This window comes from Podarcis melisellensis, assembly GCF_964234715.1.
Source record: "Podarcis melisellensis genome assembly, chromosome: 5".
In the NCBI taxonomy this organism is placed as follows: domain Eukaryota; kingdom Metazoa; phylum Chordata; class Lepidosauria; order Squamata; family Lacertidae; genus Podarcis; species Podarcis melisellensis.
Genome location: NC_138537.1, coordinates 61,069,142 through 61,084,356, shown reverse-complemented (window position 1 = coordinate 61,084,356; position 15,215 = coordinate 61,069,142). Strand labels below are relative to the sequence as shown.

Genomic DNA, 15,215 nt, shown 5'->3' with positions numbered 1-15,215 from the left:
GCCCGGGAATGATGAGAACTGTAGTTTAAAACATCAGGAGGGCACCAGGTTGGGAAAGGCTGATAAACTATAACTGCTTGTGTTTGCGCAGTTGAAACAACAGCATATTTTCCTGTTTATCCCTGGCTTCATTTCCCTTTCTATGTTGCTTTGCTTTTTGTCTATGGTAAATGTATTTTTAAATTAGTTCAATTGGGATTTACTAGATAGATAGATATAGATTAAGCCCTTCAGTTGGAATTGCTACTCTTCCCTTTTTAGATCCTGAAAAAGTTACCCCAATTGTACAGAAACAAATTTTGAAAATGGTTTATAATATTTCAATTCATCTGCTCTGGCCATCAAAGTGAGAAGGATGGCAAGGCAACACAGTCCTCACTATGAACTGCCTTCATGACATTATTAGCTAGTCAGATCTTACTGGCCATGTGACATTGTCAATCATCATCACATTGGCTATGTAATCCCATATTGTTGGCTTCACATATGCAGCATGAAGCAATCCCTGTTTTCTTCCTTTTAAAAAGATGGTGCCAGAGGATTTACTGATGAGACAGTGAACATCTGAACTTGAAAAGAGGTGAGCAAGGGATAGTGAAAGCCCCTAGGTGAACATTTGGCACAGAACTGATACACATACACCTCTCCCACAAGCAAGCTTTCCCATTAACTGTGATGGAGGGGAGAGCAGCTCTGAAAGTATGGAACAAATAAGTTGGATCAGGAATCTATCTGGTCTAGTATAACGCAGCTGATGAAAGAGGATCCACTTAAAACAGTCACAATTCATTCTAATCAATCTCAGAAGGGCTCTTTGAAAAAGCACTCTTTGGGCAATGAGCATACCTTATGGCATAAAGGACTGTTCCATTGGGATATATTCTTATTAGACGGTTTTCAACTGTGATATCATGAAGAAAAGACTTTTTTGAGTCCACTATAAAGGTGTCTGGTACCCAAAGCATCTCCACAAGGCGGCCATCTAAGCTTAAGCTCTTGTTACCCTCAAAACAAAGGCGTTCATCAGTCCATCGTTGTCTTAGGAATATGGTAGCTGTGTAATCCTGGGAAGAGAGCGCAGTTTAAAACAGACAGCTAACTAAATACATTATAACACACATACCCCTTTTGTTTGATCTGCTATATGTATGGAAACAACTATTCTTAACTCATAGCAGTTTCAAAAGGGATAGGTTCTCAAAGGCAACTCGCTACATGCCTTTTGTGAGAGAAATGCTGTTCTCGCACAGCACTGGATTCAAGCTTAGCTGTATGAATTAAAATGGCCATGTTGCCCCAAAGTGTTTTGGTGAGGTGTTTTGTTTTTTTAAATGATGATATTGGTTCCTTATTCTGAAAGTCTAGCAAAGATGCTGGAAGCAAAAGGAGAACGAAAGAGTTTCCTGTTATACTTAATGCAATATGAAGTAAGAAAAAAAAATACTACTATACCATGTTTATTTCCGATATTGTGTCAATGCTTGCTATATCCATACTCATTCCTACGGAGACAGGGCCATCTGAAATAGATGCACAAACATAGCATAAAATTAATATTCACTCTATAGTAAGAAGTTGCGGTCTTTGTTTCGGTACTGAGAGTTCATCACTATGTTGTGGCAGATTACATGAGACTGGAGCTAAAAGCAGGACTTCCAAGGTCAGTTTTCCTGAGGGAGAAAGATTAGTCTCACAGGAGACTCACAGAGGTGGTCTCGGAGCAAACATGTGAAGACAATTGAGCACATTTTGGAGTTTTTTAGCCAGCTTTAGCAGTTTTACTGGGTAGGGCTTCCTGGATAGGAAACAGTGCAGAAATCCCTGTATCACAGAAATACAGTGCAATGTATCCATTTGGAAATAAGAGTGCACATCAAAAATTGGACATTAAGACCAAATGTATTTTTTAAAAAAATACTGATGTTAATTTGGCAAAGGCGTTTAATACTAAAATCATATAATGACTTGGGGGGAAGGGGGTCTGTTTGATTCAATCCAGCAAGAATTAATTTAATCCTGTTCATTAATTTCAGTGTGGGTCTACTCTGTGTTAAATACTTGGTATATGCATCCTTCCATGTTTGTGAAATCTTCAGCAACCCTGCTGTTATTTAAGTAGTTCAAAGAAATGCTGCCCACTTTTCTGCAGTTTGGGGAATGATATAAAATTGACGAAACTGCAATGAGGGTTCCCTTCCCTCGGTGACTTGCATCCTTCTGCTTCATCCAGATGTCCATTGATGGTGCAATTGCTTCTGGGTTTGGCATGTGAACAACTTGCAAATGTGTCTGAGGAGTTATTCTTCAGAGTTTAGTCTTATTAGAGAAGAGGTCTTTTCAAAGTTAGTCCCAGCAATTCACCTTAAGACGGGAGGAGTGGATACTGTTTGAAAATTTCCAATATTTAAAGGAAAAGAAAACAGTTGCCGCATTTAGTGAAGCTAAATGGACTTTGCATCTCAATAGATAAGATTTCCAGGTAACTAGTCATGCAAGTCAGTTGCAGCAAAAACAAGAGAGGCCTCATTTGAATGTAATGATAAACTGCAGTTTATCACTATGGCAATGAGCTCAGGCAAACTTTGGGTTCCCCTTCCTTCTTCCTTCAGCATGGCCACTAGGAGGACACCGAAAACTTCCTTTCTTTTTTACAAATAACAATTTGCCCTTTTGTCCAGATATGGACAAACTTTGGTTAGCTTTAAGTTGTTTTAATGAAACAATCCAACTTCAAACCTTGGTTTATTCCAGTAAACCATAGCTAAGATCAGTGGCATATGGTGAATTTTTTCATAGGGGAACAATTAGGGCCAGAGATGCCAGCTTGCAAGGGGGTGTGAACATCACAACTCCTCCTCTAAGCTGGGCAGAAGTTTCCTGGGCTTTGGGAAGGAAGCACCAAGGGGACTAGCCTAGTCCCACTAGTCCACTGATCTCACACCACTGACTAAGATCAACCACAGTTTAGGGTGAAAAGTTCCAATCTTTCTTGGAGAGAAGGAAGGGGGAGGCATGAATAGAGGAGACTTACCTGGGCTCATTCTCATAACAATAAACCACATTTAGCATTATGTCCAGTCGTAACCAGAGAGTCTTGTTGCACCTTAAATACATAATCATCTTCTTCACCAAACCTTTATTAGGCATTACAAATATAGGCTATCATAAAACATCCATATATAAAAATTTAAAATATATACAGATAAACAGCCATGTAAAAATATGTAACGACGAGGATTTTCATTGGAATTTCTTCCTGCTAAATAGTGCCATTCACCACTCTAAGAGATACTATTGATAAAAACTCAGCCACCCTTGCAGTTACTTCCGGGTTAATGTCATACAGATAGAATCTGATATTTTCATTGTGCCGTGATGTCAGACTACCCAAAAAAGGAGATAGCTTGCGTAGCTGGTTGTACAATGGACAGTAGAAAAGAATACGTTCTACTGTGTCTGGCACATTCACAGAACATCCGAAATGTCTATCATTTCTGGGGATGCTTAAATATCTTCCCTTGACAGAAGCTGAGGGGGAAACGTTCAGTTGGGCTAACATAAAGGCCCTGCGTTGGACTGCAATTATTAATTTTGAAATATGTGACCCTGTTTTCTGGTGTATTTAAACCATAGAACCTGGGGGAGCAAATTTTATTTACAGCTGGCTTGATGTTTTGTTTTTCAGTGTCCCTTAATTGGATTTGAATATTGCAATAAATTTATTGCTCACTTGAATTATGCAAGAGTTCTAAGTCAATACCGATAGATCTGATTTTGCTATGTAAGAGCTGAAACCATTTGAAATGATAAGAATCCTTAAGTAAGTCAGAGAGCAGATTCAAAGGTTGGCAATGGAAATGGCAACGCAACCACAGTATTTTATAGTGCTAGCCTACACCCAATATTCCAATGTGTATATACCTAGTTCTGCACACATTGCCCCTTACTTGATTGGACTTGGGAGCCTCAGAATACATCTCAAGAAACTTGACTGTATCTTATCTAAATCACTATTATATGCTTGTATTCATATTGGTATCCCAAAAAGTATTTGGGATGACACTTTAGCTTGAAAAATTTGAATAGCAGCTGGTATAAATTGGTTACCTTTCTGAAAATAAAAGCAAGCTACCAACCTGAGTGCCACAACCAGAGAGTCTTGTGGCACCTTAAATGCATAATAACGGTTGTAAGTCTTCAAGACTCTTTGTTGTTTCTGATTGATAAAATGATTTAATGTGTTGCAATAAAATAACCAGATAACATACACGAAATTTATTCCTCTAATAGTAAACTGGTAAAATTTGACCAAATTGTAAAAAATATTGATCCCAAGATCCTTGCGCTTACCTACTGCATCATTAAGGGAAGTTTTGGAAATTATTCTTGCCTCTCTCCAGTAGATGGCAATAGAAAACTATTCCCTTTTTCCAGCTTTGGAAGGCCAGAGGGCTAAACCAATAAAGGTTAAATATCTTACGATAGATGTGAATGCTTTATTTTGTAATGAATACTGGATTAATATGTATAAACTGGAAATTATTACTTTTATTCAATCTAATGAATAAAACAGTTTTGCAATGAAATATCATTTGATGAGAGACAAGGATGCATAGAATGCATTGAAGCTCAACTAGCAATTTAACATATTTTACTAGGCAAGAGCCAGAAGTAACCACACTAAGGTTACTTCCAATGCAAAGTGAAGATTATGTTTAAATGCCCCAGAATTCTGTTTTATGCCATTACACATCATCAGCTTCTTCAAATAGCTCAATAAAATATTAGGCAATGGTGGTAGGATGTTTAGAACTGAGCATTCAAATGTAGTCACCTGCTTCTGCAACCCACACTTTTAACTTCTTGTTTTAAAAACTGAAGGTGAAGAGCCAACAGTTTCACATCCAAAGTTCCCATGAAACCAGGGATTCTGCTGTAGATTCTGCTTTGGCAGCAAAGCCAGCCAAATCTTGAAATTCAGTATACCCTGAGATGCAACCTGTTCAGACTGTGGTGCGTTTTGTTGTTCCATATTTCATTCTCTGTGTTCAAAGCATCTGTCTCCCAGGGCAACAGGGGGGAGGAAAATCAGCACTGAAACATCTGTCTCTACTTTAGTCTAACTCATTTCACAATTATTTAAAAGGAGGGGTTTAATGTGGAGCCCAGTGCATCCCTCAGATTTGCAGTAGTTGTAAATGATGTTCAGCAACCCACTTTAAAATAAATATACCATTCTAAATTATTAACTGGGTAAATGGTATAAAACTGTATTACTCCCCAGCATCTAATATACCTATATGAAATTTGATCATTATTTATAATTATGCATAATGCATAATTTGGAGCATATAGCAAGGATTTTGTTGTTGTTTTAAGCTGCTGCTGCACAGCTGAAGAAGCAAACTGGATACTTTCTCCTCAGTCTTTTTATAGTTTAAATACACACAAAGAAGTGGGTTCTTTTTCAGCAAAAAGGAAAAAAAAACAACCTCTGGTTCTTCAGCATTTCCAACTATTATTTTTACTAGGCACTCTGGTACCACTTGAAAGTGCAGAAGGAGCCAGTGGTGTTCCCTAGAGATCTAAATTATGAAACATGTCACTGTTATGACAGGGCTGTAGAGGTCATAAGTTAACACCAAAACAGTCTATATAGTACAGACGATAGCAAACAACACATTTCCCTTCTAGCACATGACTGGATTCCTTCTGATATCTGGATCTTCTTAGTTAGCGAATGTGTTCTTTGCACCACAGGCTCCTCAATTCCTTCTGCACTTTGCTTTTGGGCCATGATAAATAAGAATCTTGACTATACAGGCCGGTCTGTCACTTCTGTTAGATATGGCAGATCATAGTTCGGTATCACAGGGACAGAGCTAACCCTTCAGGTTCCTTCTAAACCCTGCAGCTCGGGAGATAGAACAACCTTTTAAAATGACATGATGCTGCCAAAGATACATGACTGAAAAGGCTTTAATTGCGGTTTCATTTCTCATTTTTCAGTTGTTCTCTAACTCTCAGAAGAGCCTATTCCCATCAAAACTTTTTTTCCTACTTACTGTCAAAAAATGGTCGCAGATACTTGTTATATCCTTTCATTATTTTCTGTATGGTTGGAGGAAGAATTTCACCCTTTTCTTCAGCCGGAGAAACTTGTGTTAATCTAACCAGGAAAAAGAACAGGGAGTTTATTCTCAGGCTATTGTCACAGACGAAACGCTGTGCCAAATTTCTAACACAGAAGTTGTGTTGCTTTTCCATCTCATAATGTCTACATGTAGCAAGAGCATTTCCCAAAATGCCAGACTTGACAAAGCTTTAGTCCTCCAAGGAGCAGAATCTGCCGGTTTTATATCTGGCCCAAATTTGGTACAACTGCCCTGATAGCTGAATGAATTTCTAAAGTGTTCGGTGTTTGCTTACCGTTTCTGCAAGATACATAATAGTAGGTAGGCTTTTTCCCATCCGATAAAATGAAGTTTATTTTTATATACCATGAAATCTGCTTAGTCAAATTTCCCCAAGGGATAAAATACATCAGAAAATATTTTTGCATGCCACAGCTGTTCTCTGCACCCCAACCTGGTGTCCTCCAGATGTTTTGCTCTACAGTTCCCATTAGCCCCAGCCAGCATGGTCACTGGCCAGCAATGATTAGAGAGTTGTATGCCAAAATGTCAGAAGAGCACCAAGCTGATCTACAGTTTCCATTTCCAGAAGAACAATGAATTTTGTTCTGGTACAGACAAGTTACTATAGTGATCAGGTATGAGCTGTGGCAAAACTAGGCCTCATACACTCCTGAGTTCAGAGTTGCCCAAACTTGGGTCTCCAGCTGTTTTTGGACTACAATTCCCATCATCCCTGACCACTGATCCTGCTAGCTAGGGGTGATGGCAGACCCAAGCTTGGGAAACCCTGCCTTAGTGTATAATAGGAAGAGAACAAAAGATTCTACTTACACTTAGAACCAGTAGCTATATTACGTTCAAACCCAGATCTCTACGGTTTGTTCTGACTATATTTAGTTAAAGCAAATTATATCCAAAAGTTATCTCTAAGAGCCCTGATGTTTATTTCAATGACATAGTATCCATGTGTATATTTGGGGGAATAACCCATATGCATGTGAACCTGTATGTGTACTGATGATTATCACATATATATCGAAATCTAAATTATGATACAGGAAGTGCAAATATACCTCTGTGTCCTCTTTGCACTGAACTTAGGCAGGCCAGTGGATCCAGTTGGTTCTCATGCAATAAAGATATCACCTTTGCAACCTGGTGCACAAATAATATGAAACTTCATCCCATAATCCCATAATCCACTTGATCTGCTGGTCTATCTATTGAGTGTGCCCCTGAAAAACCCACCCTCACAGTTGCCTGTGCAGGGATGATGTTCCCTATCACAACATACAAATCAGATGCAATTATTGTTGACAGGTATCTGAGGATAAAAATTCAAATGTGATAAAATCCTGCATAGTTTATGAAAGCAGATGTCTGGGGAGCAATACCTTGAAACACAATCCTGCTCTGGAACCATTTCATTCACTCACAAAGAAACTTAACATGCATGCACCATGCCCTGCCATGGAACGCATGACTGAACAGATTTGATTGTTTCCAAATTAGGTAGTAAAATTCTTTAGGCAGGAACCACTTTTCTTTGCATGTTTCTATAGTGACTAGCATAGTATATTCAAGCAAAGGCACACTTAGCTGAAGTCAAAGAGAACAGGAAATCTGCAATCATTAACATTAGATGCGTAGAGTTTAGTTATAAAGGACAGGAACAGAATGATACCAAAGGCAACCAGTGTGGATCAGTTGCCAAGACTGAAAGTCCTCATCTCCCCATAGCCGTCTATATCCTCTTCTCTTCAGGGCTTTCCCCAAGCAATCAGAGACTGTGCCAGCATGAAGCCTGCCACTGCTCTGCCCATTTCAGTCATCTTCTGGAGATGGGGGGAGGGCAGCTTGTCGCAGCAGGAAGAGGAGACACCTGTGACTCTTCACCAGCCTAACGCATCTCTGTCTCTTGGCCTCTCTCCTCTTCAGCCTCTGATTCTGGACTCCCCTCTGCCACAGACTCTCCCAGCTCACTAAGCCCTGTTACTTCTTCAGCTTCTGACACCTCCTCTTCTACGTCTTCTCCCTCTGACCACTCATCATTGTCCCACCACCACTCCCTGGGCTCTGAGTCTTTCCCCCTGGGGTTTCCCTAGCTGGTTCTCCCCACCACTCTTCTGTGTCCAACCAGTCCATGACAGCAGCAGTGATGCTTGCCATACGGAAACCAGCTATGCAATGCAACCCCACCTTCACTGCTCCACCAAACACTACTGGGTATAATAAGAGCCCCACTGAACCAGACCAAAGCTTCACCTAGTCTGTTTCCCACAGTGGCCAACCAGATGTCTATGGGAATCCCACAAACGGGACGTGACAATTAACAGCTTTCTCCATAGTCCCTCCCTAACAACTGGTTGTTGTTGTTGTTTAGTCGTTTAGTCGTGTCCGATTCTTCGTGACCCCATGGACCAGAGCACGCCAGGCACTCCTGTCTTCCACTGCCTTCCGCAGTTTGGTCAAACTCATTTTAGTAGCATCGAGAACACTGTCCAACCATCTCATCCTGTCGTCCCCTTCTCCTTGTGCCCTCCATCTTTCCCAACAACTAGTAAAGGTAAAGGGACCCCTGACCATTAGGTCCAATCGTGGCCGACTCTGGGGTTGCGGTGCTCATCTCGCTTTATTGGCCGAGGGACCCAGCGTACAGCTTCTAGGTCATGTGGCCAGCATGACTAAGCTGCTTCTGGCGAACCAAAGCAGTGTATAGCCACCATGACTAATAACTAGCATTGGCATAGTCCATGATGGGTAGACAAAAAAACTACTGTCCCTCTGTTAATGGAGACATCAGCTGTGCAAGAAAAGGAATCACTTATTAGTTTGACTAGTGAAAATACAGTAGACGCTCAGGTTGCGAATGTGATCCATGCAGGATGCATGTTCGCAACCCACAGTGGCATGTCTGCGCATGCGCAGGTTGAGATTTAGCGCTTCTGCGCATGCGAGGCCGCCGAAACGCAGAAGTAACCTGTTCTGGTACTTCCAGGTTTCGGTGAGTCCATAACCCAAAAAAACGCAACCTGAAGCGTCTGTAACCCGAGGTCTGATTGTAATGGGATTTCCTGACCACCTTTCCCTCCCTATTCTATTAGTGAATAATACAGTTGTAAGGTGAAAACCTGGGGAAGCACCTCCCCTCTCTCTCTTGGAAAGCCCCAAGGGAGGATCCTGACACGGCTTCTCTTCCTCTGCTTCCCATCCTCCACATCTGCCTGTAGTGGGTGGAAATGAGGATCTTGATGGGAGGGGCAGGTGGGTGATGGGGGTCAAAGGAAGACCAAGAGAATCTGAGGGGGCGGGCCTGATCAAAGAAGCTGTAGAGATAGGCAGATCCTTGCAAGCTCTCCGCCTCCCAAGTTCCATTGTCTTGAAATGCCCCAATAACCTTTTGCTCCCACCCCAAATGATTCTGCATGCACAGAGGAAGAATGCAACAAGCGCCGTCTCTTACCTGCATAATATCATTAGGGAAAGGGCTTTGAAACCCCAGCTCGAGGTGCACATCATTGGAGCTGGCTCCAAAAAAAAATCTTTTCCTTTCCTAAAAGCAAATGAAGCAAAAGCCTTACTCGCAGAGCACTGCGAAGAACACAGAGAGTCTTAACAGGTTACATGAGGTTACCAAGAGTGACTTTAAAAAAGGAAAGAAAAAAAGGATCACTGGGGAAATTGCAGATAGTAACATTACTTAATCCTGACAGAGTTCAGAGGGGATTAGTTTAATCCAATTTTGCAGGTTTGTGTTTTACACTTCGGGTCCTAAACGGAAGCAATTCCCTTTTATTTAAGTTGAACTTTAAAGCAGGGGTGGGGAACAGCTGGAATGTGGGCCACATGTGGCCCTCCCCACCTGAAATGCATTATCTCCTCCTTGCTCTCTCCCCTCACTGCAATTAGGCTTGAATTTTTTTTTCTACTGGAGTCACAGCTTTCCCTCTCTAGTAGGTTTCTCTCTCTCTCTCTCTCTCTCTCTCTCTCTCTCTCTTTCTCCACCAATAGTAGTGAGAATGGCTGCTGTTTTGTCTAACCCACGGGTTAGACAAAGGCCCTGGGGCTGGATCCAATTGCCTTCTAATTGCCTTCTAAATTCTGGATCCAATTGCCTTCTAAATCCGGCCCGTGGACAGTCCGGGAATCAGCATGTTTTTACATGAGTAGAATGTGTGCTTTTATTTAAACTGCATCTCTGGGTTATTTGTGGGGCAAATGAATTTGTTCTTTTTTTTCTAAATATAGTCTGGTCCCCCACAGGGTCTGAGGGACAGTGGACCAGCCCCCTGCTGAAAACGTTTGCTGGCCCCCGGACTCTAACTGCCCTGACACTCCTGCAGTTGGGAGACTCAAGGCTGATTCTGTGTTGTCCCTTAATGAAATCTCCTCAGGGCAACTTAAAAAAAACAGACCCAAAAACCTGAAACACCATCTTTTCAGATGATAAGCAAGAAAATATAACACAGAATAGTCCAATAGCACCTGGAGTGTCACAGATTCCCTTCCCTGATCTAGTCCAACATCCCTCACTTGGTTAGTTAGGCAATGTCCACAATGTCTGTTTTGCAGGTATATGTTGCCTCTATATGTGAAGCTTTAATTTCCCTATCCTAGATAATGCCTTCCAATAGATCTATGCTTCATAAATTTGTCTAATTCCCTTTTGGAGCCACGGAAGCTGCTTGACCAACATCTATAGCTCTACCTCAATAGCTTCTTTCTTTAAATAAAAAAATAAAAAAAAAATACTAGTGTGACCTTGATTAACTTGCAGTCCTCCAGATAAGGACTTGATTTTACTGACAATTGCCTTTTTCATCGGAAGACCAACAATTTCACCCTCAGGTGTAAGAAGTCCCTGTTCTAGTAACTTTTACATTTTTGCCTTATTAGCTAGCTGAAGAACATTGTCTATTTGACAAGGAGCTAATCCTATGCATTTTTAGTCAGAAGTAAGCTGTGTTCAGTTTAATGGGGCTTATTCTGAAGAAAACATGCATGGAATAGCAAATTTAGTTCTTCGCAAACTCCTCCCAAGGGAGGGGGCAGATATGGGGACCAGTGGAAACACAGTACGAAGCATTTATTTACCTTCTCTCCCTAATCCTTCATCAATACTCCTTGAACACCTTTGTTGCCTAACAGTCACCACTTCCCTTAATAAACTAGAGTTCCCAGGATTCTCTGGGGAAGTTCGCTTTAAATGTATGATGTGTGTGAATCCCTAGTCCAACTGATCAGCTGCCATAATTTTCTGTGTGCTTGCTGGCAACCTAGGCCCTGTCCCCACTCTGAGCTATGAAATAATTACCCTGAGGGAGGAGTTGTCCTGGTGTTCTCCAGCTCCTGTCAGCTTTCTACAAGTTTATTTTATTCAGAACAATTTATAAATGCTTCATCATTGGGGGGAGGGGAGGCATTTCACACACACACACCCATACAATTCCCCAGAAAAGCACAGCATGTTATGATGTGTGGTCACTTCCTGTGACCATTTAATTTTTTTTTAAATTAAATCACCTCATGGACATGGTGAAGTTCATATCCGCTCCAAGCAACCAAAAGTGTTAAAAGGAAAAGGAAAAGCACCAGAATATCAGAGCAAGATCTTTCAAGGAAGTAACAGCTTTTGTGAATAGTGTTGTTGAATAGAGATGAACAAAACAGCCTACTTCCATCCCATTTCAGCTTCTCTTTCATGCAAAAACAGGTCCATGCCGTCTTATTTTCACGTAGGTTTAATTTTTGATTCTAAAAATCCACAGTTCTCCAGAAACAATAAAAAAGCAAGTGATTATGAGGCATTTGGAGCGCTTCCTCCATTTCCTCTACACAGAGGCAGTTTTAGGGTACCATGACCGGTTTGGCTGCCCTAGGCCCCGGATCCACAGAGGGCACCACAACAATGTTGTAGAGTGGAGTGCAAGAGGTGGAGGGCACCAAATTTAAGCATCACACAAGGTGCTGCTGAAATTTGAGAGCCCAAAGTCTGCCACAGCTCTACAGCAGGCTTGGGAAATCTGTAGCCCTGATGGACTGGGGGCCCATCAGCCCCGAGTAGCATAGCTAATGTTAGGATGTTGGGGGCAACATCTTGAACGGGGTGAGGCATCTCCAGCCTGTGTGCCAGTCTTGGTCTGCTAGGGGGTGCAGTTTGGCCCATGAGGCCAATTACCAGCAAACCACACCCTCCTGCCTATCACCCAGCATCACTCAGTGGCATCAGCTTATGGGCAGGGGGAGGAGTTCCATTCAGGAAGTTTAACAGAATTACAGACCCCTATCTGAATTATCTAGAGGGATGCGGGTGGCGCTGTGGGTTAAACCACAGAGCCTAGGACTTGCCGATCAGAAGATCGGCAGTTCGAATCCCTGCGACGGGGTAAGCTCCCGTTGCTCGGTCCCTGCTTCTGCCCAACCTAGCAGTTCGAAAGCACGTTAAAGTGCAAGTAGATAAATAGGTACTGCTCCAGCAGAAAGGTAAACGGCATTTCCGTGCACTGCTGTGGTTCGCCAGAAGCGGCTTAGTCATGCTGGCCACGTGACCCGGAAGTTGTATGCCGGCTCCCTCGGCCAATAAAGGGAGATGAGCGCCGCAACCCCAGAGTCGGTCACGACTGGACCTAACGGTCAGGGTTCCCTTTACCTTTACCTGAATTATCTACTTACCAGTCAATTAAGATCATAGATAGGGCTTGGAGTGTCTAGCACGGGGTAGCCAACATGGAGCAGTCTAGATGCAGTGGACTACAACTCCTATCAGCCCCAGCCAGCATAGCTAATAGCCAGGGGAGATGGGAGTTGTAGTCCAGTAACCTCTGGAGGGCGGCAGCATGTGGGTTATCTCTGCTGTAGCAAAACTAAGAGCATTTATTTGAAGAGATGGGAGATAAACCCAGGAGGCTAATGCTACAGGACTTCCAGGTCCAGCTGCCGGATTCACTCTTTGAAGATAACCAATTGATGAGAGCAAGCCAGGGGTCATGTCCGCTTTCAGTTATTAGCTGTAGTTTTCCTGCCTTCATTTGGCTGACAAGTTTGCTCCTGGCATGCCACTCAGCCAACTTCTAATTTCCAACAGTATTTGAGATCTTGCCTATCAAAAGCACAGCACAGGAAGACAGCTGAGACATAAATGGGGGCGGGGGGGAGAAGACGGAGCAGTTCTGTTTAGATGGAGGCCCAGCTTGTATAATTCCTTGTTATGTCCAGAGAGCGCTTGCCATCCTTAAGCATCTCCTCTGGGATAGAATGGTATCCCTTGTGACCTGCGCGCTTGACCACAAGGATCTAGGCTAGAGCTTGCTGAATGTCTGATGAATTCAAAATACTGGATGGTCCTTTAGAAAGGAATGTCTGTCCTCGGCAACAGTTACTGTGCTATTTCCAGAGAACAAAAATATTCATGCTTCCCTCTGAAGAAATATGAAGATATTGGACTTAAATGGATGCTTCTGCCTGCAGTTCAACATAGCATAGAATGGGTGTGTGTGTGTGTGTGTGTGTGTGTGTAAGTAACATGGATGGCACAAGGCTTTTGGAATCCTGAGGCAAGGATGGAACCCACATACAGAAGGAACCATCAAACCTTTGTTACAGGTGTAAATAATGTGTAGTTAACACAGCAATCTAAACTACAGGAAGACACTGCAATTTATGCTGGGCTAAATTATGTAATTTATCCCTATTCCAAACTCTGTTCAGGAGTGGGGCTAGCCTGGCAAAAGGGAAAACAAGGCTTTGCAATAGAATCTGACTTACACCGCCATTTTGGTCCCTTGGGTTGCTAGGTCACAAGCTATCGCTGAATGGAGTTTGGAATAGAGGTAAGTTCCCCTCTGTCCCATCCTGGTGTCACCACTCCTCTGGAACACCACATTTTGGGGACTTATGCTGGCCTTGGCTCGGCCACCTTTGCCTCAGCTGCCTGAGCCCTGGCTTAGCTGGGATGGAGGACTTGCGCCAACAGAGCCCCATCTCCACTGGAGATCCACTTATTCAAAACTCTGGTCAGTGTGAGGGTTCACGGGATTTGATTATTTCCTAAGCCTTCAAAAGCTAGAATATATTACAAGAGCACCAGGCACTATGTTTTACTACTACTTGTAATATTACTACTTAAAATGAACAGACCTGGACCCTGCAATCATCACCTGAGGCCCTCCTTCATGTGCCTCTTCCAGGAAGACATATCGTCTTCCAGGAGAGATCCAGAGGGTGGCAACAGAAGAATGGGCATTTTCTGTGGTGATTCCTCATTTGCAGAATGCTCTCCCCCAGTAAGGCTCACCTAGCACCTTCATTACATATCGTCGGCACCTGGGGAAAAACATTCCTCTTCTCCCAGTCCTCTAGCTAATTAAATAATCTATGGCTTTTTAAACTGGGGTGAGGGGTATTGTTTTTGTTTGTTACTATGTTACATATTTTTGTGCTTTTATACTGTAAACCACCCTGTGATCCTTGGATGAAGGGTGGTATAGTAAATAATTAATTAATTAATTAATTAATTAATTAATTAAATTAATTAAATAAATAAAAGGTTTTTGTTGCATTTTTTATCGGGTTTTAAGCACACTTCAGTGCTCTATTATAACATTACCTAGAAGCTGGGTCCTAGAGAGATAATCTATGACATTTCAGAAAATCATCCAAACAATACAAAGCAAATCATGCACTTTTTTGGTCCAGCCAGGGAAAGCAGAGTATGGTGGAATCCGTTGTGGTCTATTTATTAGGGATGCATCTCTATCACTGTCCATCAGTTGCAATTCTTAACTTGGTTTTCCTCTTATTTCCTTGATAATGCATGCCTTCTCAGAAGCAAGTCCAACAGAGGTCAATGGAGCTTACTCCTAGGTACCGTATTTTTCACTCCATAAGACGCACCTGACCATAGGATGCACCTAGTTTTTAGATGAGGAAAGCAAGAAAAAAAATATTCTGAACGAAACAGTGTATGTATTATTTTTGTGGTTCATGCTGTGGCCACAGACATGTGATTTGATGGTGAGTTTGGGGTAGCCCAATGCAAAAATCCCGAGAATCCATGTGGATCCGTGCTTTGTAACCACG

At 42.2% G+C, this 15,215-nt stretch overlaps 1 protein-coding gene across 2 annotated transcripts in view; it reads right to left on the bottom strand.

Moving 5' to 3' along the window:
* LOC309370727 (gamma-aminobutyric acid receptor subunit pi-like) overlaps window positions 1-15,215 on the bottom strand; it is a 46,019-nt gene that overhangs the window by 23,585 nt on the left and 7,219 nt on the right. Inside the window, exons 2-5 of one of the 2 annotated variants that reach the window (XM_081912799.1) lie at window positions 9,601-9,685; window positions 6,066-6,169; window positions 1,453-1,520; window positions 847-1,064 (exon numbers count right to left, since the gene is read on the bottom strand). In XM_081912799.1, coding sequence (XP_081768925.1) covers window positions 847-1,064; window positions 1,453-1,520; window positions 6,066-6,169; window positions 9,601-9,656 — 446 coding nt within the window. In that variant the 5' untranslated portion in view covers window positions 9,657-9,685. Of the gene's footprint in view, window positions 1-846; window positions 1,065-1,452; window positions 1,521-6,065; window positions 6,170-9,600; window positions 9,691-15,215 lie in introns of both variants that reach the window. The other variant, XM_081912800.1, reaches the window with a different exon arrangement.